The sequence below is a fragment of the Dermacentor albipictus genome, unplaced genomic scaffold, assembly GCF_038994185.2.
Source record: "Dermacentor albipictus isolate Rhodes 1998 colony unplaced genomic scaffold, USDA_Dalb.pri_finalv2 scaffold_131, whole genome shotgun sequence".
In the NCBI taxonomy this organism is placed as follows: Eukaryota; Metazoa; Arthropoda; class Arachnida; order Ixodida; family Ixodidae; genus Dermacentor; species Dermacentor albipictus.
Genome location: NW_027225685.1, coordinates 17,501 through 45,418, shown reverse-complemented (window position 1 = coordinate 45,418; position 27,918 = coordinate 17,501). Strand labels below are relative to the sequence as shown.

At 48.9% G+C, this 27,918-nt stretch overlaps 1 protein-coding gene across 1 annotated transcript in view; it reads left to right on the top strand.

Annotated features, from left to right (window-relative positions):
• Nucleotides 1-899: 899 nt before the first annotated feature.
• The window catches only part of LOC139053468 (D-amino-acid oxidase-like), a gene marked incomplete at its 3' end in the record, with an annotated part of 40,167 nt that continues 13,148 nt past the window's right edge, over nucleotides 900-27,918 (top strand). The window contains exons 1-2 of the mRNA XM_070530444.1: nucleotides 900-1,210; nucleotides 15,339-15,583. Of these exons, the coding sequence (XP_070386545.1) occupies nucleotides 15,381-15,583 (203 nt within the window). The remainder of the gene's footprint in view (nucleotides 1,211-15,338; nucleotides 15,584-27,918) is intronic.

Below are 27,918 nucleotides of genomic sequence, written 5' to 3'. Positions count from 1 at the left end.
CTCTACGCCACCTAACGCATAAATTATCAATCCACCCCCCCCCCCCCCTTCTCGTGCTAATCTTCATTGCGAACAAGGGAACCGTAGTGGTTCCGAAACGTCATTATATATTTTATTTACTTTAAAACCTCAGACGAGTGCTTGTTTTATTTCGACTATGTATCACTCTCGCCTGACGACTCGTAAGATAAGCCGCAATGAGTGGTGTAGATGAAACGAAAAGAAAAAAAAAAACGAAAGAAAGAATAGTGGAGTACAGTCAACCAAAAAATTTTACGGAACACCAGATATGAGAAAAAGCTGAATATGTGCGCAGCCTCACAACGCAGCCTAGCTAGTTTTCGCATTTACAGCATCTACCAGTATATCCGAACAGCATTGTGGGGTTTGGTTTTACTGACTACGGTTACAGGCTGCTCGGAAACTGAACGTTTTCTGAGAACCTGCGGTCCGGAAACTTTAGTGACTGTCTGTACGCAATGTCACACTTAAGCATCAGGCTTTATCATCACAGACTATAATTGTCTCTCTTTTCACTAGCGAATAACGCCTAACTTCTCCTGATAGGTTTTCGGCGTAGGGCCTTGAACTTTTCTTCCTTTGCACACTGAGGAGCGCCTTCCGACGCTCGGCTCACTCTGTCATCTCCACCCCGCATCTGTTGTTTACTGAAAGCTACGGTCTAGCTCTCCAGTCTGTACGGACATGATCACTGCGTGGACGTGTGCAGAGATAGGGCGAGAGATCGAAAAAAGAAAAAAGAAAGAGCCGAGGAGAGGATAAGAGACGTTGGTGACGTAGGTCGAGAGAGAGAGAGAGCTTCAAATGACGAGCCCTACAGAGAGAGAGAGGGGTGCCAGGCAGTGAAAGTAACAAAACGGTAGAGGAAGAAAGGAGAGCGTTCAACAGGCATGGCGGGCCGGTGATAAGAGGGCGAGCAAAAAGGTTTGCAAGCTCCGCTGTATCGGGCGATCGTATAGCTATCTTTCCGGCGGGAGACCCACACTGTCTTCTTTCACACCAAACAGTGGGCAACCGCTTGACTCTTCATTCTCTCAGACAGCAACCGTTCTGTTGCGACGCCGCCAACGACCGAGCCACGCCGTTCTGCGCGTCGAGTTATCTCGTTTGCATACATATACGCAGCGCGAGGCCTGGTTCCCGAGGACGAGACGAGGAGGCCTTCTTCCGTCAAAGCACTTCGAGACAGGTATGCATGCATGCATGCCACCTTGCAACGTGCCATTACTTATGTGTTGTTCTTGCACACTAATGCAGCTATAGTACTTTAACAATGTCGAGGGCAAGTGTTTCTGGAGTTCTCGACGCGCCGGCATCGGCGAAAGGAAAAAAACGAAGAAAAAACAAGAACTCCAGGTACCGCGAGTCTTCAGGAGAAATACGCGAAATGATGACTGTTGTTTCGTAGCGTATAAAAAAGGACCGGTAAGCAGTGATGTGACACGTCATCGTTATTTACGTGTTGCTTCTAATGCACGTTACGAATTAAGCTGCGCATCTAACCACGGTGTTCCACCGCAAATGTAGCAGTCGTTGCACCATTGCTAGCATTGAAAAGCCGAAACGGTCAACTAAGAGGACACGTGTCATTTGCAATTGCTGGCGTGAAGCTAGTTACGTGAAGCTAATACGTGAATCTGGCGTGCCTGCATTCACGCGTGACTGCGTCGTACTTATATAGACAGACACCTTGTTTCTGAAGGTGAGCGTTCAATAGCAGCCTGTGTTGCCTGTGCATATTATTTAAGTCAGCCTCTGTCTTTGCATGAATATAACGTTTTTCAAGAAAGCAAAACCAATTGGTGCAGCCCTACTATCACCCTACTCTTTCTTCCTCTCTCTCTGAATCTAGGATTGAGGCTGAGGTCAACAGACCCAATATATTTTTCTTCAACGGCTATGCCGCTTATGCTGAACGTGCGAATGACGATCGCATATCTAACTCTGAAGCAAGCATTTGAGGAAATGTCAAAGTTCAAAATTTCAGTGGTTGACTTCGAAGCAAAGAAAGCGATGTTTCGTACAGCTGATTATGAGGAAACTTGTTTCTCGCTCACCTAAAGACGCTGACTCTAGTTCGTTGGTTTGTCTTCGCTGTTCGATCAAACAGATTGGATGCGTGAAACTGCCCCGGAGAATGTGCATAATAATGTGCTTAAATAAGAAATGACCAAATTTAAATAAATCACTCGATAAAGAGAGCGAGAGCGAGAGAGATAGGAAGATTAATTAGAAGAAACGCAGAGATGTCGAATCACCAAGTATAAATGCCGTTGTGAACGTATTATTGGCATTCCTCGGTTATGTTCTGCAGGCACGGTGCAAATAGTTCTGCTCGAGGAAGTAAGCGAAGAGCTTCGATTTCAGTTCATGGCGCGAATTGATGCCGAACCGACCGTAATTACCTGCGAGAGCGCGAACTTATAACAATGCAAACGACGAACTTCAATCGTGAAGCTTCTGAAGTGAAACAATAATTAGGTCGAAACGCCGCGATGAAAAGTGAATCCGCAACGAAGATGCCAAACATACGCACCTCAAGGCGATTAAGAGAATGTGCAAGCCGACGTCGGCTACACTGTCGGCATACAACAACCAAACAGGGCGTGGGGATCAGAGCTTGAGAGCCACGACAAAGGGTGACACACAAGGACGATATAGCGAAACTTGCGCCATCGACTTTGTTGACAGACACTAGTATGACGGCTGCCGTTGGTTAGAGACAAGCCCTATTGCAGAGAAGTTTTTTTTCTACGCACAGACCATTGCATTTGCTCAATTAAGTGAGTAGTGACGTACTGTGACGAGTGCTTTACACATTGATAAAGACAACGACAGCTGTTTTGTCTTGCAGTGTGCTCGCGCTATTTCCGTTTGTTCTGCTCTATCAGTGCCAAGTTCATCTACCATTCCCCGAGAACCTTATTCATCTATCCCCCCAAATTTACGCCTCATCCAACTGGTATGGGTATCAGGACACATGGGGCTCACTTTAAACGAGTCAGCAGACGCACCAGTGGCGGTACCTCTTAAAGGCCCGGTGCTGAGGATCCTTAAACCTTCGGCATACACCACGGCTGCAAGACTTAAACAATTTGTGTTCAAGAGAGAGAGAGAGAGAAAACTTTTATTGTCAAGTTTTAGTGGAGCTTTCTTTCCCAGTGGTGTGGGCTAGCGTGGCGTCTGCTTTGCCGCGACGCTATCAGCCCATTCCGCCAACCGTATCTGGTCTTGCGGGTTGGAAGTTTTAGTTTTTTTCTCCCACTCGTCATGTGAGGGAGCTCGCCTAAGGAGTTCTCTCGGGGAAGGGTTCTTTTGGCATCCCCACAAGATGTGATCTTGGTCCGCAAGGGGACAGCTACAATGTTTGCAGTTTGGTGGATATTCACCACCGGTCATTGCAGCTAGCCTTTTTGGACTAAGTACAGATCTAATCTGTACTCTCCTGAGGTTAGTGGCCTGTATTCTTGTCAGTGTCTCGTGCGGGGATGGATATATTCGCCTGGATTCGCGGTAATAAACGGTCATTTCGTTGTAGGTGTGGATACCTTCATGTCGGTCAACCCCGTCGGGCAAGCCCACCTCCCGGTTACTAGCTGCTCGGGCAGCTAGATGGGCGGCCTCATTGCCAGGGTTGCCCGCATGAGCGGGTACCCACACCAACTTCAATTGATTGAGGTTTTTGTTAACTATTCTGAATGCTCGAGGGGAAATGAAACCTGAGGTGTAGTTACGAATCGCTGTTTTCGAGTCGGATATAATAATCTTGGTGCCCGGAATGGAGGTGCCCATGGCGATGGCGGCCTCTTCCGCCTCCACAATGGAAGATGTGTTTACCGTCGCACAGCTGGTGGTGTGCCCGTTGCCATTAGTGACGGCTATGGTGTGTCGACCATCACTGGTGCGAGCAGCATCCACGTATATGGCGGGTTGGTTTTTGTAGCATTGCCAGAGTGCCGCCTCCCTAGCTTTGCGTCTACCGCTGTTTTCAGTGCTCATGTTTTTCGGAAGCGCAGGGATAATGATCTTGGTCCGGATAGTGTTAGGTATTCGCTGTCGTTGCGGGATGTCTAAGGCTGGGCGATACCCTAAGGTGTCGAGGATCCGCTGTCCCGCATGTGTGCCGTATAATCGAACTGTTTGAGCCCATTTGTGGGCCTCTATGATTTCCTCAACGTTATTATGCACCCCTAGACTCAAGAGTGCCTCTGTATTAGTCCATTTTGGTAGCCCAAGAGCCTGTTTGAATAACGTTTGGATTAGACTGTTAATCCGTTCCAAATCCCTCTTCCTGAGATGCAGGTAAGGGCAGACATACGCCACTCGGCTCAGAAAGAAAGCCTGGATTAGCCTGCAGGCATCTTTCTCCTTAACTCCGTGCCGTCGGTTGGAGACCCTCCTGAGAAGGTTCTGTAATTGCCCAGCTGTAGTTTGGAGTCGTGCTATGGCTTCTTGGTTGTGTGTGTTTTGCTGGATCCACAATCCTAATACTCTGATTTTAGGAACGGGTGGGACCGGTTGTCCAGCTACCTGCACCTGAATGTGTGCCGGCAAATTAGCAGCCGCATTTGCGGGATTTTTTTCCGGACTATAAGCAATTCTGACTTTTTCGGCGAACAGCTCAGGTCATTGTTGCGAGCGTGTTTCTGCACTGCGTCAGCCGCTGCCTGCAGTGATTCTGAAATCTCTCCATCTGACCCAGTGCACGTCCAGATCGTTACGTCATCGGCGTAGATGGCGTGCCTGATATGAGGAATCTCTTTGAGCTGTCGGGATAAGCCACTCATTCTGGTATTAAAGAGGAAAGGAGAAAGTACTGCTCCCTGTGGTGTACCTCTAGTGCCGAGCTCTATGGTTTTGCTTTCAATATTGCCTATGTTTACGGTGGCAGTACGTCCCTTGAGGAATGTGGTAATATAGGTATATGTTCTCTTACCTACGTTCATGTTGGATACGTTTTCTAGAATGGCTCGATGTGAGACATTGTCAAATGCTTTGTGTATGTCTAATGCTAACACTGTTCGAGTTGCGCGTATAGGCGCTGGGTTAAGGATATCATTTTGTACTTGCCACAGTATGTCTTGGGTGCACAGTTTAGGACGAAAACCAATCATTGTCTCTGGGAAGAGGTTGTTGGTTTCGGCATAGTCAACCAGTCTATTGAGAACCACATGCTCCATAGCCTTACCAAGACAAGAGGTAAGGGATATGGGTCTGAGGTTCTCTAGACTGAGTGACTTGCCCGGTTTAGGAATGAAGAACACGCTAGCGTGCTTCCACTCTTGCGGGAGTGTACCGTTTTGCCAGTGCTGATTAAAAAGCTTGGTGATCATTGTTATGGTAGGGTCATCTAGATTCCTGAGCATTTTGTTGGTGATCTTATCTTTACCGGCTGATGATGTCGGGCGTAGGCAGCTGAGAGCGGCGCGTACTTCGGCCTCGGTGATGTCTTCGTCTAATGTTGTGTTTTCGTCTCCTCTGTACTCTATACTATATGCACCCGGCTCCCGTTCGGTATTAAGATATTGCCCGATCAAGAGGTTTACGAATAAGAACATGCCAAATTATGTGTATTATGCAACACCGATTTTCAGCACCTTAGATTCCTTTGGCACACTGGTGATGGTGTTCAACAAAAAAATTAGAAATTTCATTGGCGAGAATGCTTTGCCGAATACCAATGCTTAATTTTTATTCCCACACGGCAGGTCTGGTTCAGCACGTTCCCCTCAATGTTTCTATTGCAACGAACCTGAAACTATGGAACATTTCTTTATAAGGTGTCGTAGGTTCGACACCTTATAGGGGCACAGAAAACGACTTCTAGAAGGTCCCTTTCGCCGTCTTGGATTGGTCATTAAGCTCCCTATGATACTGTCTGTTGGGGCGTCGGCACTAGGACACTGCAATAGGAACGTATGTGATGCCATATTTAATTTTGTAAGTGAAACAGAGATTGCTATGTTAATTTTATCTTTTTACATTTATCAATATGAACACAACAATATTAACTTCAAATTTTAAGATAATACAGCTTGAACATTAAAAATAACGATCGGCATTCATTTTTAAATTACAAAATTCTATTTAAATATTCTTCCCTTTTTACCTACTGCCGCCAGATTCATGGCTGATCCACCGTAGGGGGTTGAGCCATAGCCGTAGGCACCAAAGCAAACCCAAAGCTCGCCTTGAACTTGCGGAAACCCGGAAGGTGGATAGAATTATTTAATTAAGGGGAAATTTCACAATTTGTAGCAATTGGCACGATTGCGTGGATGTCTCATTATCTCTTAATTAATTACTTCTCTCCACCCTGCGGATTTCCGCAGAACTATTACGTCAAACTCTTGCCTTTGCTTCGAGTTTCTGACAAATTTGACTTCGCCCTGCCGTCTGCTACCCGCCTGGTTAACTCAAATGGTAGAGCGGCTGCCTTGGAAAGGCGGTAGTGCCGGGTTCGAGTTCCGGACCAAGACGAATTTTTCTACAAATGCGAGGCTTTTCTTTCAAGGATACCGTAGGATGGGTTTCCATTGTAGCTATGGCGACGATTAGGTGGATGTCTCATTTTCCCTTAATTAATTATTTCACTCTACCTGGCGGGCTTCCGCAGAACTATTACGTCACAAACAGAAGGCTGTGGTATAATGAATCTTTTAAAATAAATAATGGTTTACCCCTGGAAAACCACTCTGCGCACCACTTTAACCATCAAACAAACATCTTTTTCTAATATCCATGCCTCACTAAAAAGTAAATGGTAACGTCCATAAGGCGACAGGAATGTGTGTGCCGATCCCGGAGATAGTGCAATACGGGGCATGCGTTTCCGTGGGGGGGGGGGGGGGGGGACACCCTGGCCCGCTTACGTCTGTATAGGCGACAGGAATGTGGTGTGTGCCGATGCCGGACATAGCGCAATACAGGGCATGCGTTTCCTGGGGGGGTACCCTGACCGGCTTACGTCCGTAAAGGCGACAGGAGTGTGTGTGCCGATCCCGGAGATAGCGCAATACGGGGGGCATGCGGTTCCCGGGGGGTAACCTGGCCAGCTTCCGTCCGTATAGGCTATAGGAATGTGTGCGCCGATCCCGGAGATCGTGCAATACCGGGCATGCGTTTCCAGGGGAGTACCCTGGCCGGCTTACGTCCGTATAGATTATAGAAATGTGTGCGCCGATCCCGGAGATCGTGCAATACCGGGCATGCGATTCCAGGGGGGTACCCTGATCTCCCTGATCTCCCGGATCTCCTTGAGTACCCTGATGATCGAGAACCGATCATGCCAGTTGGGAGTGCTGCGTCATTGAGTGAGCACATGCAACTGCATTCTGCCCGAAAAATGTCTGATGTAAAAACCGAAGAGCGAATCAACATCAAGTTTATGTGAAATTTAAGAAATTAGCCACGGAAACATTTCAAATATTAACCGAGGCTCACGGAGATGAAACTTTGTCTCGTGCACGTGCGTGTGAATGGCATAAGCGGTTTCCAGGGCGAAGGCACAGTGTGGAAGATGATGAACGTGCTGGGCTCCCAACGTCAGCGATTAAAAACCTAAACATTGTCAAATTTCGTGATGTGATCCGTGGTGACCGAAGATTAAGTGTTCGTGCAGTGGCAGAAGTTGGTAAACTTGGATAGGGAAGCTGTTCGAGGCATTTTAATGGACGAATTACACGTGACGAAGATTTGTGCGAAGGTTGTTCCAAAAGTCCTGTCCGATGACCAAAAACCGTGCCGTAAAGACATGTGTGTGGACATGTTGGAACGCATTGCAAACGAGCCAAATTTGTTGGATTCTGTTGCAACATTTGGTGAGACATGGATGTTTACCTATGACCCAGAAAGTAAGCGCCAGTCAATGCAGAGGAAGTCTCCAGCATCCCAAAGACCCAAAAAAGCACGCATGTCAAAATCAAAATTCAAGGCAATTTAATCGTCTTCTTAGACATTAATGGAATTATAATGATTGAGTGTGTTCCCAGTGGTCAGACTGTTAATCAACACAACTACATTGAAGTACTAAAAAGACTTCGTGAAAAAGTTCGGAAAAGGAGGTCACAGTTGTGGAGTGATGGATGGCTGTTGCACCAGGACGATGCACCCGCTCACACGGCCCTATCTGTCAAGCATTTTCTGACCAGAAAAAGCATTACTTTGATGGGAAATCCTCCGTATCCACCTGATTTGGCTCCACGCGACTTATTTTTATTTGTTAAAGTTAAATCTTGCTTAAAGGGAACCCATTTTACCTCAGTTGAAGAGGTTCAGGCAAAAACGGAGAATCTCCTGAAGGGCCTTCCAAAAACCTCGTTCCAGAACTATTACCATCAATGGCAGAACCGAATACAGAAGTGTGTGAATGCTGAAGAGGACTACTTTGAAGGTGATAATGTCACAGAGAACTAATTCTGTAAGTGCAATAATTTATTGGACCAGTCTCGTTATTTTTGTGTCACACTTCGTATAAGGAACAGAAACGGAATAGTACACATGCAACACAGAAATGTACCTGTACCGCACGAGACAGATTACATAGTACCTGCATAGTATTGCGTTGTAGCTGCAAAAGTGCCAGTGCAAAATTTATAATCCATCCAGTTCTTGAGGGAACTCATAATGTAGCAATTTTCCCCAAGCTGCCTTCCTTCGCCTGTGGTCACGCGAAAAGTCATCATTCCACCAAGGAGAATTCGTTTTAAGTGATTGTAACACAAATTCAGATTTCTCCCGAAAATCTTATAAAACAGAACAAGTGCTCAATGCTTTCGATTTGACTCTAGCATCAGTCAGAGAAGCCAATGAGGATCGCAGGGAATTTGGAAATTTACTGTAATTTATGAGAGTACGCACATTGGAAACAGGATCTTACTGGACGTACAATTAAAAAAAGAAATGACCCATTTGCGGTCGCTATTTGTGGCATAATCAGCAATCGACCAGGCAGACAGGATGATGCTTGAGCTTGCAAAAGTATAGGGCAGAAGCAGGCCGACCTCTGAGAAAAGTAGCTCGTCCTTAATATGCATATGTAAGATTGTTGTCCTGGGACAGCTCCCACAAGCGAATGCCACTTTGGTCTGTTTTTAAACCCAATGTAATATTATGGGAGTTAATGTCCCTCGCTAGAAAATATCCTTTCCGCAAGTAGTAATTGTGGTATCCAAAGGACTAGAGTCAGGAACACCTGAAAGAGAATATGCATTGGCCATGAGAAGTATCCGACAGGCTGAAAGAGTAGTAATTCAAATTCGGGGGACAGGAGCTTCACAACGATCTTTGGCCTATGGCAAATTCTGCATGACATCAGTGTGAATAAACCACCTCCTCTCGATGATCGACCTAATCAGAATGAATGATAATTTTTGAAATAAAAATTCATATCTGGGGTAAGCCAAGTTTCTTGTAATAGATTATATCAGGAATTAATTGAACTGTAAGGCAATGTGAATCCGTATAAGCAGCAAATATCGAACGACAGTTCCACTGCAATAATCTCAACTATACTATCTTGAGGATAGTATAGCAGTAGAAACAACCTTCTCAAGAATGTTCTCCTTGCGACCTTTACTGCGCGAATACTTGTTGGACTTATTCCAAAGGGACGTAGAAGAACCTCGGTTCAATAGGGAACGGTTGCGTTTCTGTGCTCTTGCATCGAGCTCAACGTCTGTGGAAAAGGTGCAACTGTAGCATATGCTGTTGTCAGGGTTCGACGAAGGCACAGAAGCCTCGTGGCTGTTTTAAGAGGAAAACACGCCATCGTTATTTATATATTTAACTTCCGTATTAGGCGGTAGGGTAGATGTGTCAGGAGCCAGTACTAGTATTACTGCAGACGATTAGCTATCTGGATACTGACCACTTGAGATATGCAATCAGATATGGTGACTACTAATCGCTCCATTGCGTCTGCAATTGCTTTTTCAACTGCAGCGTCCATTGCCTGCGAAATAGTTGCGTCGGTGAAAGAAGGTTGAGTGAAAGTGAAAGAATGTTCTGTAACGTCAGCTTACCCGCGAGCTTTCTCCTTAACAGTGGCAACCTCTTTTTGTTAATTATTTCTAACGTCTGCATTTCGAGCACTCGAGCTGGGCACTTTGAATAGTCAACGGTATGTGATCCACCACTAAAGCAGTAGTTTTTAACGTCGGCGACACAATCACCGTTAGAGGGACCCTCACCACGTCTGCACCATCGTAAACCAGATGTACTACCGCTAGCCCTATAGCCATATTGCCAGCATTGCATATGACGTGAGGTCAGCGGATCGACTCTGAAAACTAAAGGTCACAGTTTAATTTACGATTGACAATAAGAACCTGCAAAAGCCGCAATCGCTGACTCAGTGCGGACTCTCTTAGTGTCCACAACGCAACTGCAGCGGTGCACAGCTACCACAGCTGCCTTAGAGAGCTTCTGTAAGGTGTCAGACGGATTTAGTCGCGAGTCGACGCCACGCACGATGGCATTTGTACATTGAGGTGTAGTGGAATATAGTCACTGGGATGGATGCAAACTAGGAACACTTCAGCAGGTCCGCTACACAAGCCTGGTCTAGCGACCTGCACACTATGCCACCTCGACCAAACAGCCGATCAGTGATACTCTGGTAGCTGAGAGTCGCCTCATGTATTTGTTCTTGGATAGCTTTAAGGTTGTTCAACCTGATAGAGCGCAACCAGAGGGCACCAGCGTGACGGGAATACTGCTCACACCACTGCGGAGAAAGAGGTCAAGCGGTAGTTCATTTTGAAAAAAGGCTGACCAAGGGGAACTCCCCTGTCCAGGAGCATCTACCGACATAGGTCCCTGGACACCTGGATACCGGGGTGTCATTCCATCCAAAAAACATCGCAGCAAGGCGCTCTGGTGCGCCCCGTTTCGATTTGTCGAATCCTCCGTAACATATGGTACCAATCCCGCTGTGAGCATTCTCCATCCGCAGTCGCATAGACCGTTTCATTGGGCTAGGGGGAAAGGGCACGCGGCTAGCCTTTCCTCATGAATATAGAGGGGTCTCAACTAAGAGCAGCCCACAACGTCACCTTACGACGTATTTCAGACATGCAGCCAAATTACGGTGCCGGTCGAGCCGGAGCCCGCCAACTATATTGAAAACTTTAGCACAGAAAAAGGCAGCTCAAACAAGTGACAAAATTACGCGGATACAAGACACACATTGGAATCTACGTGATGCGAAGCGGTTAACTATATGCTATACGCCTGTTTTGATTCTGCACACCATTTTGCAGCATATAGCTATTACGTGCCTCACAGGCCAATCAGAAAAGTCATCATCATCAGCCTGGTTATGCCCACTGCAGGGCAAAGGACTCTCCCATACTTCTCCAACTACCCCGGTCATGTACGAATTGTGGCCATGTAGTCCCTGCAAACTTCTTAATCTCATCCGCCCACCTAACTTTCTGCCGCCCTCTGCTACGCTTCCCTTCCCTTGGAATCCATTCCGTAACTCTTAATGACCATCAATTATCTTCCCTCCTCATTACGTGTCCTGCCCATGCCCATTTCATTTTCTTGATTTCAACTAAGATGTCATTGCCTCGCGTTTGTTCCTTCACCCAATCTGCTCTTTTCTTATCCCTTAACGTTACACCTATCATTCTTCTTTCCATAGCTCGTTGCGTCGTCCTCAATTTGAGTAGAACCCTTTTAGTAAGCCTCCAGGTTTCTGCCCCGGACGTGAGTACTGGTAAGACACAGCTGTTATAAACTTTTCTCTTGAGGGATAATGGCAACCTGCTGTTCATGATCTGAGAATGCGTGCCAAACGCACCCCAGCCCATGCTTATTCTTCTGATTACTTCAGCCTCATGACCCGGATCCTCAGTCACTACCAGCTGTCCTAAGTAGATGTATTCCCTTACCACTTCCAACGAGAAGAAAGGGGTTAACTGAGGGGCCCGATTTTTATTATCATATCATGAGAAGCCAACAAACACGGACACCTAAGACAACACAGGGGAAATTACTTGTGTTGAATAAATGGAATGAAGAAACGATAAATTAATGGAAATTACAGTGGATGAAAAAACAACTTGCCGCAGGTGGGAACTGAACCCACAACCTTCGCATTTCGCGTGCGATGCTCTAGCAATTGAGCTACCGTGGCGCTGTTTCTCGATCCACTTTCTTGGGTATTTAAGTGTACTACTAAACCCTGGGAGTGTTAGCCAGCGCCACCACTCACAGACCTTGGCGGCGGACGTGGAACGTCCTTGTTGCCGCAGGCGTCACGACAACGTGATCTTTTTGGGTGAAGGCAACCGGTCAATAAACCCACATATGCTGCCTGAAGGCATCAATGTTGCCGGATTCGAGACCCTCGTTAGTAATAAACGAGAAGAAAGGGGGTTCGCGTGCGCTATGGATGGGAGAGCACGTGGCCATGGGTTGTGTACATAAGTGTGTGTATGCCTTCGAATAAAGTTAGTTGTGAGTTCAGCGCTGTCCTTTGTGTTCTTGCCTTCTGTCATCGTCCTTTCGCGCTGCCCCTTCAAGATGTGCAGAGTATGAGGTCTATTTCATTTCTAGTCTCGCCGTTCGGGCTCCTCCACGTCCACTTTCGGCTATCCCGCTTGCGGAAGAAGGTATTCAATATGCGCATATTATTCTGTTCCGCAAACTCTACTAATAACTCTCCCCTGCTATTCCTCGTGCCTATGCCATATTCTCCCACTGCCTTGTCTCCAGCCTGCTTCTTGCCTGCCTTGGCATTGAAGCCGCCCATCAGTACAGTGTATTTTATTTTGACTTTACCCATCGCCGATTCCACGTCTTCATGGAAGCTTTCGACTTCTTGGTCATCATGACTGGATGTAGGGGCGTAGACCTGTACAACCTTCATTTTGCACCTCTTATTAAGTTTCACAACAAGACCTGCCACCCTCTCGTTAATGCTATAGAATTCGTGTATGTTACCAGCTATATTCTTATTAATCAGGAATCCGACTCCTAGTTCTCTTCTCTACGCTAAGCCCCGGTATCACACGACGTGCCCGCTTTTTAGCACTGTATATGTTTCTTCTGGCTTCCTAACTTCACTGAGCCTTATTATATCCCATTTACTGCCCTCTAATTCCTCCAATAGCACTGCTAGACTCGCCTCACTAGATAACGTTCTAGCGTTAAACGTTGCCAGGTTCATATTCCAATGGCGGCCTGTCCGGAGCCAAGGATTCTTAGCACCCTCTGCTGCGTCGCAGGTCTGACCGCCGCCATGGTCACTTGCTTCGCAGCTGCTGGGGACTGAGGGCCGGGCTTTTATTGTCGTGTTCATATAGGAGATTGTGGCCAAGTACTGCACCAGGGTGGCCAATCCTGCTCTGGTGAGGGAGTGCGTTACCGGTTCTGGTCACCGGGATCAGGCCACACTCCAGGCCTGTTTATGCAATTTTATGAACACGCGGATTTTTTTTAATCCAGTGCAAAATTGCGCGGTACCGGGATGCGAACCACGGACCTCTTGCACGCGAGGCGGGTATTCTACCTCTACGCCACCACTGCACCGCTTCAGAAAAGTGGTGCATCGATATTAGAATTCCCGTCATACCTTTACCATGCGATGGCGTGCTACACAGTCTCCGGGGTCGGCATACACTTCGTTGTTCGACTTTGCCTTGAATTGGCCCAATGTAATTGCTGACTCGAAGTCTTGTGCTTTTTGCAGCGGCGATGCTGTCGCGCTGTAGCGAGATCCACAGTCAAAAGGAGAACAACGTACGCATGATAATATGTGGGCACTGTTTGTTGTTCACTTCGTAATTCGGTAGAGAATAGAGGCGGCCAGTGGTGCGACAGGTAGGTCTACACATAATCTGATGGACAAATAGATTATATAAGTATGGTCCAAGCTCTGTGTGATCTATTCGGCGACACAGCAGCAGGTATACAGTGAGCGTTGAGGAAGGTTTGCGTTAAGAAAGTTGCGCATTTGAGAGCTGATTCATAGCACGTTACCGGTCTTCATGTGGTATACGCCAGCCCGTGGGTGTAGGTCATGACTGCAGCATGACCTTGCGGACCGCGATGCTCACTCCTACCACCTGTAAATTTTATTTGTGCTCGAGCCGAATCCCGCTTCATGCTCATTCCAAAAATCTCTCTTCAGGCGAGACACGCGTGTCTGCTCCCTTTCCCTCAATCTTTCTCGAGTGCAGGAAAAATTCGCAAACTCTGAAACGCACAAAACACCAGCGATCACTTTACCTGGGGCCTACAATATGCAGAAAATGTTCAATGTTTCCACAGCGTTGTTACTGACTCCGTAGTGGATTTCCGCCATCTCGGTACTTTGGACGCGCTCTGGGACCAAGACAGTCCGCGAAAAGGTGGAGATATGAAGTTTATAACTGACCAACCTGACAACTACGAGCGATGGCTCACGGACAATGTATTTCTTAAGTCGCTGTGGCGGTATGCATATAAATAGGGCTTTTGTGCTTATATCTACTATTGCGATAGCAACTATATGGACACTCATTGCACACTTCCGCCATCGCCGTCGCCGTGATGTTTCGTGACCTTCAGTCCAAACACGATAACATCGTGGCCGTGCGCGGTATGTGGCAGGTGCGAGTGAAAGCGTGGGAGGGTGAGCCGAGAATGGTGGCTAGATCTCGTGCGCGCTAGGGAGGAAGCGCACCGTCTTCCATCGCGCGCAAGGCACCGAGGGCTGGAGAGTGATTCGCTCGCGGCGGCTGCGTATGACGAGGCTGAGCGCGACCATGCGGGCCCTATCTTCAAAGCGATCTGCGATGGGTGCATAGTCTAAGCGCCTACGGGCGCCAAGCTTTGTGTGCGCTCTGTTTTCGCTGCTTAGTTCGCTCTAAAGGGATAGGCAGCGTGAAGGTCAATTCGCTCGCTGCTGCTCCCGCTCTTCCTTACGTCAACGCTTTGACAGCGAATGTCCGCGTTCAGAATGAGATGTGTTCATGTTTGCCTGTGTGCACGTGACACCATGCTTGCTAATTTAGTTAGTGAGTGAACGTTTTCAAGTTTATATGGTCGTTAAACCTACTGTTCTCATTTCCTATAGCTGACTAATAATTTGCTATGGTAATCGACGCTTTGCCTGTCGGGTGAATCTGTGACTTTTCATTTCTATACATTGTGCCGTGTGGCCCGCCAACACAGGCAAACAAAAAAGATTTCAAGGGGCCTCGGACCAGCGTGGCACTTTTTCCTTATGCCGGAACTGATAAAACTAATATTTTGCAGCGAAGCTGTTAAGGGAACTCCCACGACCTTTTATGCTTAACTTACTTGCAAATTGTGGATCGACGCAGGTATAGAACGCGTCAGCGGGTGGTTTCATCCAGGCGAGCAGCATGACGTCACCTTGGCGAGTGGCCGTGGTTGGTGGCGGCATCGTGGGCCTCAGCGCTGCCGTGCGGATAGCCGAGGAAGTGGCACCCGGAAATGTCCACGTGACCGTGCTCGCCGAGCACTTCAGCCCGCACACCACGGGTGACGTGGCGGCGGGATTCTTCAACCCATACATCGTCCACGGGGTCTCCGAGGAGAAGCTCAGGTACGGGAAATGCCATTGAGTCATCATCATCCTTATCATAGTCACGGCCTGACTGAGTCCCCTCAATGTCAGAGGTTTGTCCCAGTGTTCGCCAAAACGTGTAGTGGTATGGAGCACAGGCCGAACATTCATTTTGTACACTGAGTGGTTTTTCAAATTGGAAATAATCGTCATAACTGTTGTAACGGGCGCTGAGGCATTCTATCAGAACGGCTTTACTTACCGAGCTGCTCATTGCCAGCAGCAAAGCAACACTACACACTTGACAACATATCGCGTGACTATATATATATGCGAGCCCTGTGGGCGCGCTATCGATACATCCCCCCCCCCCCCCCCCCCTATTTTACGAGTGTAGTCGCTGTCGACAGCTTCTTCCGAGGGTGATCGGTGAAGGAGAGCTACAGCTGGGCGCTCCCTGTCGCTCTGTCGACTGGGCTTCGTGTAGTTCCGCAGAACTTGGCTCAAGCACTTCCGATGCAAGCGGCAAATTGATTTCACGGGGTTATCGCTTATTATTCGTCTGGTTCAATTCAAGAACTTCGCAAAGGATCGACACGCACGTGCCGCTCACGGCTTCCGACAACGATTAAATATGTACTAAATGGCGATTTCACCCTTGCCATTTTTGTGGCAACCATTTCGTAACTACATCTCGCATCCAGCGCACCAAGAGAACAATGACCAACAGAAAATGACTTCGAAGCAGCCCGGCGCTTATCTGCGGACGCTTTCACTCTCTTCGCTTTGTCTAGCAGATCACTCGTAACAATTGGCTGAAGTAATAATAGCCTGCCTCTCAGTTTGCATCGCAGAAATAGTTCAGCGGGCGTCTTTCCCGTTAAAGTATCGGGCGTTGTGCGGTATGCTGGGAGAATGTTGTCGATTCCGTGCTGTAAAGCTTGGCTTTGTCCCTTTCGTTCATCTTGAAAAACTGCTTAAGGAGGGCTTTCGCTGTAGTGTGCACGGCTCATTAGGCCGCACCGTTAGGTTAGGGACGATACGGCGGTGTGACCCTCTTTCACGCCGTTGGGTTCAAGAAACCTTCAAATTCTGCAGCAACAAACCGAGGCCTGCTATCAGTAACTATTTCAGCGAGTAGACCAAGCGACGCGAACAAAGAACGGTACCGCTATCAGTTTTTGTGGCTGTCGCGGTAGGCATCATATTGACTTCAAGTCACCTAGAAAAAGCATCAACGGCAATCAAGAACATATGTCCTTCTTTTGTTGCAAACCTAACTGCGCTTTTACCATGGGCTGTCACAAACTTGTCACTGAAATAAGGTTGCTGGCAGCGTAGAGAAAACAACAGATTGGCATATTTTACTTTTGCAAGCCACTTGCAAGCCATTCTACAGCAACGCCGATGCCCGGCCAGTAGACCACTGAACGTGCCACCACTTTCATTTTAGGAATTCCCAAATGTTGTTGATGCAAAAGGGCCACGACCCCCTTTCGCAAGTTTTCGGGCACCACATCCATGTTTTGTCCAAATAGCTCCAAGCGACGAATCTAGAATGGCTGCAGCTCATCTGGAATGCTTATGGCCAACCCTGCCAGATCATGTTTCGAACGCTTGCTTTATATAAGAGTTTGTCACGGTCTGTTTGACGTTCAATATATTTGGATGTGAGCAGCAACTCGGCGATAGAACAAAATAAATTACTCTGCCTGTTCTTGGTCAGACAATGGCGCCCGTGACAACGAGTCGGCGTGAGCAATCACTGATCCCGCTGTCAAGCCAAAAACGTCAACTGCATCGGCCATCTATGCACTTTTGCTGTAGCAACAGCGTTTCGCGCCCTCTTTGGGTTGAACGGTATCGTCAGTAGCTGAAGGTCCGTTAACACCAAGTCTGTTAATACTCAGGGCTCCTGTTTCAATATGCCCGTAGTAGTGCTCTGGCGCGGACATGGCCTTGAGACCTTTAGAGACCTTGAGGCAATCGCTGTTGGTTTCTCGACGCCATCCTCCACGTGCGACAGTACTGCTCCGAAGCCATATTCCGACGCATCACATGTGAGCTGAATGTCTTTGTGCGCGTCGTACACCTCGAAAACACTCATCAATCACCAGAATCTTGCACGTATCGAATGCAACGTCACATTTACGTGACCAGTGCCATTTCTTCTCTTTGCGCAGAAAGTAGGTGTTCTATCATCGTTGCCGAATTCGGCAGAAACTTGGAATGAAGATTTACCAAACCCCCCAGGCTTTTAGTTGCGTCACGTTGATCGGCTTGGCCGTGTTTCTTTTTAATGACCAATACTTTGTCTCTAGTAGAATACAGAACATGCCCATCAATTAGGTGTCCTAAATAAGTTGCTTTTTGCTGAAAGAGCTTGCACTTTCCATCGTTGACCTTTACTCCGTGTTTACTTAGGAATATGAGCACTTGCTCGACTCTTCCTTGGCACTGCTCGTACATTTCGTTACACAGGACGACATCATCCAAGTAGCAGGTAGTTTCCGGCAAGGCGGCCTGAATTTGGCTCGTTACTGCTTGGAATACGGCAGGCACACGCGCTAGGCCATAAGTAAAACACTTGAACCTAAAAAAAGTCCAAATGCGTGTTATCAGTCAGTAATTTCTGTGCTCGCTCATCTAATTCAAGCTGTATAGATGCCTTTCACAGGCCAATGACCAAGAAGACGGTTCCACCTTGTACTGAAGTGAAAATATCGTCTGGCAAGAGCAGGAGACAGTGGTCAACTTCCATTGCCGGATTGATGTTGGCACAATAGTCACCGCCCTTTATCTGTTTTAGGCACGATTAAGAGTGGTGTCGCCCAAGCGCTGTGCCTTACTCGGTAAACAACTCCTTCCTTTTCTATCGTTGCCAATTCTTGCTCCATCTGCTTGCGAAGAGCGTATGGCACTAACCGTGCCTTACAACATACTGGGCTAAACCCTTATTTGATCTTAATACAGGTTTTAAAGCCCTTGACAGCAGCATAACCAAGTCCAAACACTTCATGATATTTTTCGGTTAACGCAACTACCTTGTGCGCTGTCTCCACGCTCATAACTTCATGGCACCTAATCATAATTTTGCTCAGCCAGTCTCGACCAAGCAATGCTGGCATCCTTGCAGCGTCGGCATCATTTGCTCTGACTAACGGAAATGAACAGCACTGATCGTAGTAACAAACATCAATCATGCCCTTGATCATGACAGGCGTGCCAATGTAAACTACGAAGCTTACATTTGCTTCTCTGAAGCTAGCAGTGGGGAAGTGCTTTACGCACTCACCTTTGGGCATACATGGCAGAGCAGCGCCAGTATCCAACTCCATGGTTACTACTTTGCCATTTATCTCTAACGCAACCACAATGGCAGGTGTACTCGAAGTTCCGTCGGCATGACACAGCATCAGCAATTCATGTTCCGCAACAATATTGTCAAGCTTATTGCCTATTTTGGTTTTGCACATTTTATCTACGTGTTCTTTCTTCGGACATTTGTAGCAGGTACTGTTCATGAATGGACAACTTACTGGCACATGGTATCCACCTCAGCTATGACACGGAACTTTAGTCTTATGCGACACTGTTTTTCCATTCTTCCTGGGCACACCACTCCTGATGTTCTTGCCGGTATGGGACTTTTGAAGCTGTGATGTTGCCTTTTTTGCCAGTGAATGTCGGAAGACGTCAGCTGCAAGAACTTCGCTCTTCATCGAGACCATTTGCTGTGCGTTTTGAGTGGCTGCTTTCATAGCCACCGCGATCCTGCAGGCGCGCTCCCAGGTCAATTCGGTTAGGGTGTGTCTAACAGTCTGTAGCGCACAGGATCAACCTGACGACCAGTAATTAGTCGCCCCCGAAGAGGTTCCTCTGGAAACGCGCCAAAATTGGACGTCGCCGCCAATTTCTTGAGACCCACGATGAAGTTTGCTACTCGTTCATGCTGTTCTTGTTTCTTTCGGGGGAGGCGATATCCTTCCGAAACAATGGAGTTTCTAGAGGTGTAGTGCTTTTGCAGTGCGTCGACAGCATTCTTGAATGGCACCTTGCTGGCCGTCTTTGGTGGAAGCAAGCTCCTGAGTGCCACGCGCACCTTTTCGCCAACGGATATGAAAAATACCTGCAGCTTCTTCGGCAAAGTAGTTGGTGGCGACGAAACACTGAAATCGCTCGAGGTAGACTTCAACGTCTCCGGCACCCGGATCAAACTCTCGGAGCTTGCCAAGGGTAGTTGCATACGTAGCCATCTCCAGTGCATGATGCAGGATTTCATTCTCGTCGCTTTGTGTGTCTTCTTTTCGCCATCCGTGTCGTTGTGCGGTTGACCTGACTTAAGAAAAAATGATGCCGTACCAAGTAGCCGGGATCCAGACCCTTGTTTCAACGGACGGCACGTCGTTCTAGCAGAACGGCTTTATCTTCCGAGCTGCAGGCTGCCAGTGTAAAGGCAACACTACAAACTCGACAACATGGTGCGTACCCGCCGTGGTTGCTTCGTGGCTGTGGTGTTGGGCTGCTAAGCACGAGGTCGCGGGATCAAATCCGGGCCACGGCGGCCGCGTTTCGATGGAGGCGAAATGCGAAGAAGAACCCTGTACTTCAATTTAGGTGCATGTTAAAGAGCCCCAGGTTGTTGAAATGTCTAGAGTCCCCCCCCCCCCCCCCCCCCCTACGGCGTGCCTCATAATGAGATCATGTTTTGGCACGTAAAGCCACATAATTAAATTTTTTTCAAGCGAAGCTTTCTATGTGTCACGGATTCGTCCGTGAGCGCCGCAAACGCTCTGCAGGAAAGTCAACTTACACATCTGCATGGAACACTATATAGTTGACATTGGCAGTATCGCACCAGCGTCGACTGGTTGGTCGGTCAGTGCCTGATAACGGCGCGAAGCGAGGAGCCCAGAAAGAGTAGCGCATGCGCACAAAGTTCACTGGAAGCGCAAGATACGTCTGCTAGGCATGACACCACCTCTGTCGCGATTAACTGAGCCCACCCATTTCAGCAATCATCCTTCAATAATACGCTACGCTGACGAAGTGTATATATATATATATATATATATATATATATATATATATATATATATATATATATATATATATATATATATATATATATATATATATATATATATATATATATATATATAACGACAGTCCATAAAGAAATAGCGGGTGAGTTCTTCGTCACAAGTGTAGAGTCATCCGGGAAAGTGTAAATGTGTGCGTGTAATCAACGGCTACATGATCTAAAATAAACGCTATGCAACTTAACGAAATGTGTATTCATTCAACTTCAATGTTGAAATAATACAATCCTTAACAAGCAATCAAATCACGTATGTATAGCATCGGGTCGCTCAGCATTTCTCGGGTTCATTGCGTGGTCGTTGGCTTAGGACTTGGACTTTGATTAATTTTGCATTGGGGGAAAGCTTCGCGTTCAACCATGTTTCTTTAAGAAGGGGATTTGACTTATTTACACATGCGCAGAATGTACACTTCAATACAGAAGAACCAAAAACAATCTGTTGGCGCTAGCATTGTATGCGCACTATCGATACAACACAAACCACCACGTTATCGAGGCTTGCTGCCGTGACTGAAACCGCAATGAAAAGAATCGTTAACAGGCCGTTGGGCTGTATTGGTATAGGTCCAACCAAATTAGAAATATCCAATGAGCTTGAAAAAGACCGTAAATCGAAAACACGCTCCATACCGCCACGGTCTCTCATGAATCTTTCAGTTAACCCTTGAGCATGAGTACCCAGAGCAGCTGACTAAGGTGGTGGCCAGACCTGCGAAGTAACAGGAGGTGCTAAGAACCCCCGAACTCAGTTAGGTCACCGCAGGAAGCTGAATCTACAACGTTCAACACTCGAGCTCACTCAAGTAAAGCTAGCTCAGCAGGGCTGAAAATTATCAGGTATTGCCTGGAATATGATTGAGTTTAGTGAGGTTAGGAAAAATTGGAGGACGCTTAAGCTTCGCCTTCAAGAGTGGAACGCGACAGCTTTCCCATCGACCCGCCAAGGGGTGTAAGACAATGGGCTACAGGGCAGCCATCACTTACCAGGCGCCCCGCATCGGACGCGGTGAGCGTCGAGCCATATGGTCGAGCAACGCGGCGTTCGGCGCAGCAACGAAACGTGCGCCTGAGCAAGCGGAACGAACCGAAGAACTCGGTATCTCGGAGGGGGAAATGATGCACGCCAGCCAAACGTCGTGATCGGCACGGGCAGAGAGATAGACAGATAGTGATCTAAAGAAAGGAAGGACGCTTGATTCTGCAGAGGGAGGGAACAAGGCGAAGCGTTGTCAGGGGAGAGAGAGTCCGGGCAACGACCCCCCTCGCACCGGTCCTTCCACAGCTCCAATGCGCGCGTGGCGCGCCATCTGTCGAGGCAGCGCCCTACATGGAGAGGAGGGGGTCTTCTGTGTTTGCCGCAAGATGGCTCTGCGTGTGCGGAAAGCGCAGAAGAAATGCAGCGGAAACGCACTTCGCTACTCGTGTAATTGCGACTTCTGTAAGTTACATGTGCATAATTACCGATATAGACTGCAGTATAACTTTCCACAGCTCGTTTCGAAGGCAACACCGCATTCACTAGAGGCGCGTTTGTACCGCTTGAAAGCATCAAACTCGTGGCTGAGTGGTAGCGTCTCCGTCTCACACTCCGGAGACCCTGGTTCGATTCCCACCCAGCCCATCTTGGAAGTTGCTTTTTATTTATGAAGTGCCTGTCGTGATTTATCGCTCACGGTCAACGCCGCGGACGCCGACACCCAACGCCGACGACACCGGCTTTTCTGCGACACGAGCTCCTTAACGCTATCGCGTTAAAAGTCGCGAGGCATACACAGTGATGAATAATGACCCCGTTCTTGGTCACAGTGTCTTCCAGATAAAAGAGAATACGGGACAGTATAAGGACGGTCCATAAAGACATAGCGGGCAACATCAAACTGAGGAAATAAGAAATAGATAGATAGATAGATAAACTTTATTAAAAGAATAATCAGAAAAACCGCTAATGGTCGGGGCCCTTAGTCCAGGGCTCCTCTGGCTCTTGCCATCTTATCAGCTCTCTTAATCAGCTTGAGCTGGTCGTCGAGGGCCGAGCTGGACAGCAGTGCCTCCCATTGCTCCCTCGTTGTGTTCGTGTCTGGGTGTTCTATGTTGTGTTGTGTGCACTCCCACGTAATGTGGTATAGGGTTGGTGTGGCCCCACACCATGGGCATTCGTCCCTGTAGGCTGTGGGGTGTATCCGATGTAATATGTGTAGGTTCGTGTAAGTGCCTGTCTGGAGCGTACGCCAGGCAGCGGCTTCTTCTGTCGTTAGGTTTCGATGGGGTGGTGGATATCGCAAGCGACGCCCTCTGTGGTAGTTCACGATGGCTGAACACTCGAGGTCGACAGGGTCCATGTCTTCTGCAGCCGGCGTGATGAGTGCTCGGTTATGTACGAATCCTCGAGCTGCTCTGTCGGCTTGCAGGTTGCCCGTGATGCCAGTGTGGCCCGGTATCCAGATGATGGTTTGGGTGGTGAAGTCCTCAGAGTCCTCCTTGAGTGTTCCGGCCAGGACTTGGGCAGCAGGTCTTCCAATTCTACCCTGTAGGAAGTTGCGACAGGCCTGCTGGGAATCCGTGAGGATCGTCAATGGTTGGTTTGCGTGTAGGCCCTCGCGGATGGCTAACGCGATGGCGAGCTCTTCGGCTTCCGTAATCGTGCAGAGGCGGGTCGATGCCGCGGAGGTAACGTGGCCTCGGTGGTCGCATGCCACTGCAACTGCGCCCTTGTTGTTCGCCCCATACATGGCGGCGTCCGTAAAACGGGCCGTTGTACTGAACCTGAACGCTTTCTCCATGTACTGGGCCCTTGCTCTCCTTCTGCCGGAGTGTAGGTTAGGGTCCATGTTGCGTGGTATCGGGGCAATGTGAAACCTGTCCTGGACGTGACGAGGTATCAAGCAGGTTTCTTGGGTTCGTGTTGTTATTGCTGGGAACCCCAAGGTTTGTAGGACCTACCGGCCCGTGCGAGTCCGCGCAAGTCTCTGTTGTTGCGAGACGTAATGGGCTTCTGTCAGTTCGCTGAGGGTATTGTGCAACCCTAGCGCCAATAATTTTTCAGTCGATGTACTCATCGGCAGGCGGAGAGCGGTCTTCAAAGCCATCCTCAAAAGTGTGTCGGCCTGCTTTGTCTCGGACTGTGTGAGGTGGTAGTAAGGCAGGCTGTATGTGATTCTGCTCACCACCAGGCTACTTACCAGTCGGAGGGTGTCCCTTTCCTTCATGCCTCTGTTCTTGGATATTACGCGGGAGATCATGCTTGATACCGCCTTGACACTGGTTTTAAGGAGTGTAAGGGTGTGTGTGGCCCGCTGGTTGGACTGCAGCCACACGCCCAGCACCCTCAGCAATGGCTTCTCTGGTATGAGGGCCCCGTTGAGGCGTACCTCGAGTCTTCTTGTTGGGTCTGTGGGGACTGTGTGGTTACCCCGGCCTCGCCAGACTCGTAGGAGCTCAGATTTCTCGGGGGAGCATTGTAGACCCCGTTGGCCGACGTAATCTTGAATGAGATTTGCTGCAGTTTGCAGCCGTTCTTCTTTTTCAACGAGGGACCCTGTTGTGGTCCAGAGCGTTATATCGTCTGCGTAGATTGCGTGACGAAGACCTGCTACGTCCTGCAGTTTACTTGCGAGACCGATCATGGCGACGTTGAACAGCGTGGGAGAGATGACAGCACCTTGCGGTGTGCCCTTGTTGGGAGGGTGGTACACTGGAGTCTGGATCTCTCCCATCTTCAGCTCCGCCGTGCGGTGGCTCAGGAAGCTCTGAACATACTTGTACGTTCGCTCGCCGCAGTTGGTGTTGGCCAGCCCTTCTAGAATTCCTTGGTGGCTGACGTTGTCGAAAGCCCCTTTGATGTCGATTGCTAGGATGACGTGTTCGCCGCAGCGGGAAACGTTACTGAGGACTTCTTCCTTGATTTGAAGTAGCACATCTTGTGTGGACAGGCCTGCGCGGAAACCGAACATGGTGTCCGGCAGGTGTTTGTTATCTTCCAAGTGTCTCTGTAGTCTCGTGTTTATAATTTTTTCGTACACCTTGCCGAGGCAGGACGTGAGCGATATGGGTCTGAGGTTTTCAATTGCCAATTTCTTGCCCGGTTTAGGGATCATGATTATTCGTGCGTGTTTCCACATCGCCGGTACCGTACCTTGTTCCCAGTGTTGGTTGAGAAAGGCCGTGAGCGCGGAGATAGACTTGTCGCTCAGGTTTCTGATCATCGAATTCGTGATTTGGTCCGTGCCCGCCGCTGTGTTACGGGTGGTGGCTGCGATGACTGCTCTCAATTCGTTTTCGGTGATAGGTTCGTCCATTAGTGGGTTGGGTTGTCCTGTGTAGGGTGTTCTACATGGTTGTGTGGGAGTGGGATCTCCGTAGCACTTGGTCTTGATGGCATCGATGAGGTCTTGTTGCCTCCCTGGGTAGGTGTGTAGTAACCGCTCCAGAGCCCTGTGTCCTTCTCCTTTGGTTTTGGTGGGGTCCAGGATGGCTTTGAGGATGTGCCACGTTTTGGCTGCGTCCAGCGTGCCACCGAAGGAGTCACAGAGTCTATACCAGTTCGCTGAGGCGAGTTGCATGGCATATTCTTCTGCTTCCGCTGGTATTTGTGCTATGCGCGTCTTCAGTTTCCTGTTATATTTCTGTTTTTTCCAGCGGCGGGTAAGGCCCCTTTTGGCATCCCACAGGTGTAGTAAGTGGGGAGCCACCTCTGGGGTCTCTTCCGTTCTGGCGATTTCCTTTGTGTGGCGTTGTTTATGTCGACGGAGATTGTCGCACCAGTCGGCATGCTGTTCTTGGGCTTCCCTGATTTTTCGCCAGTCAGTGAGTTTAGCTGTGCCGATCTGCCTGCGTAGGCGTCCAGTCTGTAGTGTTATGTTTAGTATGTAGTGATCGCTGCCTAGGTTTTCGAGTGTGTTGAGCCATTCGGCTCGCGTTGTTTGAGTGATGAAGGCGAGGTCGGGAGTGGTGTCGCGTGTTACGCTGTTCCCTTCCCTCGTCGGTATGTTCGGGTCTGTGACGAGTGTGAGGTGACATTGTTCAATTAGTGTTTGTATCTGGAGACCCTTCCAATCCTGGCTCTGGTACCCCCATAGCGTGTTCTGAGCGTTGAAGTCGCCTATGATTACCAGGGGACTGTCTTTAGCGAGGCGGAGGGTGTCCCCAAAGAGTTTTCCTGTTTGCCCGCCTTTGGCTGGGGGGTCAATAAATGTTCGGGATGAAGGCGCTCTGTTTCTGATTGCCTTTGTATATTATTTCGAGAAGTACATGTAGTATGTCCACGTCGTCTATGGGTTTGTGTTGTATGGTTGTGATGTTTCTGTCTACTAGTGTGGCTACCTTCCACTTGTCGTCTTGACTTGTGTGGTATTCTTCGTAGCCATGTAGTGTTGGTCGGCTACCGGGCTCTTGTAGGGCTATGACCCCCGGTGGCTTTGAGGAATGGGCGATCAATTGTGTCAGCAGCCCTTTCTTGCTCCGGTACCCACGGCAGTTCCATTGCCAAATTTCTAAGTTTTCTTTGACTTGCCTGTATCGTCTAGGCATTGTTGGACGTTGTGGTCGGTGATGTTACGATTTGGTTCGGTGCTGCTACAGGTGTGGCCTTGTAAAGGTTCTGTCGTAGCGTCTTTCGTAGTTTTATGGAGTGAAGCTGGTTCCTAACCTTGCTATCTACAGTGGATTCCATGTGTTTTATTGCTGCATCTGTGCGTTGTATTGCAGCCTGTGTTATTTGTTCCAACTGGGCGCATGTAGCGTCCATGAAGGCTTGCATCTGGGTGCGGATGGCATCGACATGGGTTTGTAGGTCAATGATGTCTTTGTGCGGAGCCATCTCTTGTGGTATTTGTGTGAGTTGTATCACTTGTTGTTTGAGTTGTCTGTTTTCTTGTGTGGGTGTTTGTATCTGTGCGCGCATGGTGGCGAGTTCCTGTTCCAATTTAACAGATGGTGGCGTCTGTGGTTTTTTATACGAGGGGGAGGCTACTGCTGCCCAGCTTACCTCGTGTTCTTTGGTGGTAGTCCTCTTGAGTGAGGCTTCGTCTTTCGGTGGTGTTGCTGGGGCCCCTTGTCTTTGAGTGCCGCGGTGGCTGGTGCTGCCTGCTGTGCTTGTTTGGGCGTCGACCGAGATCGCCGTCTGGGCGACCGAAAGTGAGACCGGGGGCGAGAGCAGGAGCGGGACCTGGACCTTGGGTTGGAACCGGACCGGGATCCGTAGATGCTCGGAGACTCCGAGTAGTCGGAGTCTTCCCGCTCGGAGCTGAACCATCGCGGGCGAAGGTCAGCCGCCTTGGTCGACTGAGTGACCGGGCGAGGCTGTCGTTGGGTTTTGGGTGTGGTGGGGGAGGTAGACTTCCATCTGGGTGGAATGCGCTTGAGCTTGTTGTTGCACTCTGTTGCGGCCGTGAGATGGGCCCCTCCGCACAGGGCGCACTTCGGAACACAAGTGTGTCCGGCGTCTGGGTTAATGTGGTTGCAAACGTTGCACGCGCGAACCATTGGGTTGGGGCAGATGTCTGGTCGGTGTCCGGTGATTCTACAGATGGAGCAGAACTGCCTTGTCGGCTGGTAGTCTCGGCAAGGCATCTCCCCTCCGTAGTAATACACAAATCTAGGCACCTGGGGTCCCTCGAAGTGAAGTAGGGCTGTCTGGGATTGTCCCAGCATACGGGCCCGCACGATGCGGACTCCATGTGTGCGGACCCGAAGATTCGCCATAAGCTCTTCTTCGCCGGTGCCTGCGTCGATGCCGTGTACGACACCTTTAAGCAGGCCCTCGGGTGTTGATAGATACACCTTGACAGGGTGTGATCGTCCGTGAAAGTTGAGGCTTATAATTTTCATGAGGGTGGCCGCCGTGGCCTCGTGAGGGGTGCTCACGATGATGATGTTCGAGCCATGTCGCAGGCGGACGATGAAATCATCCCCCTTGCAGGTCGGCGCACCTCCGGTGGCTTGGACGATCGCCTTGGCCACCTGGTGGGTCTGTAGTTTTCGAACTATGAGGCCCGGGGTCGGGCGGATAATGATTTTCACGTCAGTGCGCGGGAGTGGAGGCGCGCGTCGGCGAGGCCTGCTCCTTGCAGCCGCGTCTTCAGAAATAGGTGTTCCGGCTCCGCGCTCTTCGCAGGTAGCTTGCGACGTGGCTTTCGCGGCGGCGGCTGGTGCCTGGGTTAGAGCTAGCCCTAACGGTGTGGAAATAAGAAGACAGCAGTCATTGAACAAAGCTAAATAGGAGATATACATTAAAGGTAGAGTAAGCCTACGCTCGAACGTCAGTCATGATAAT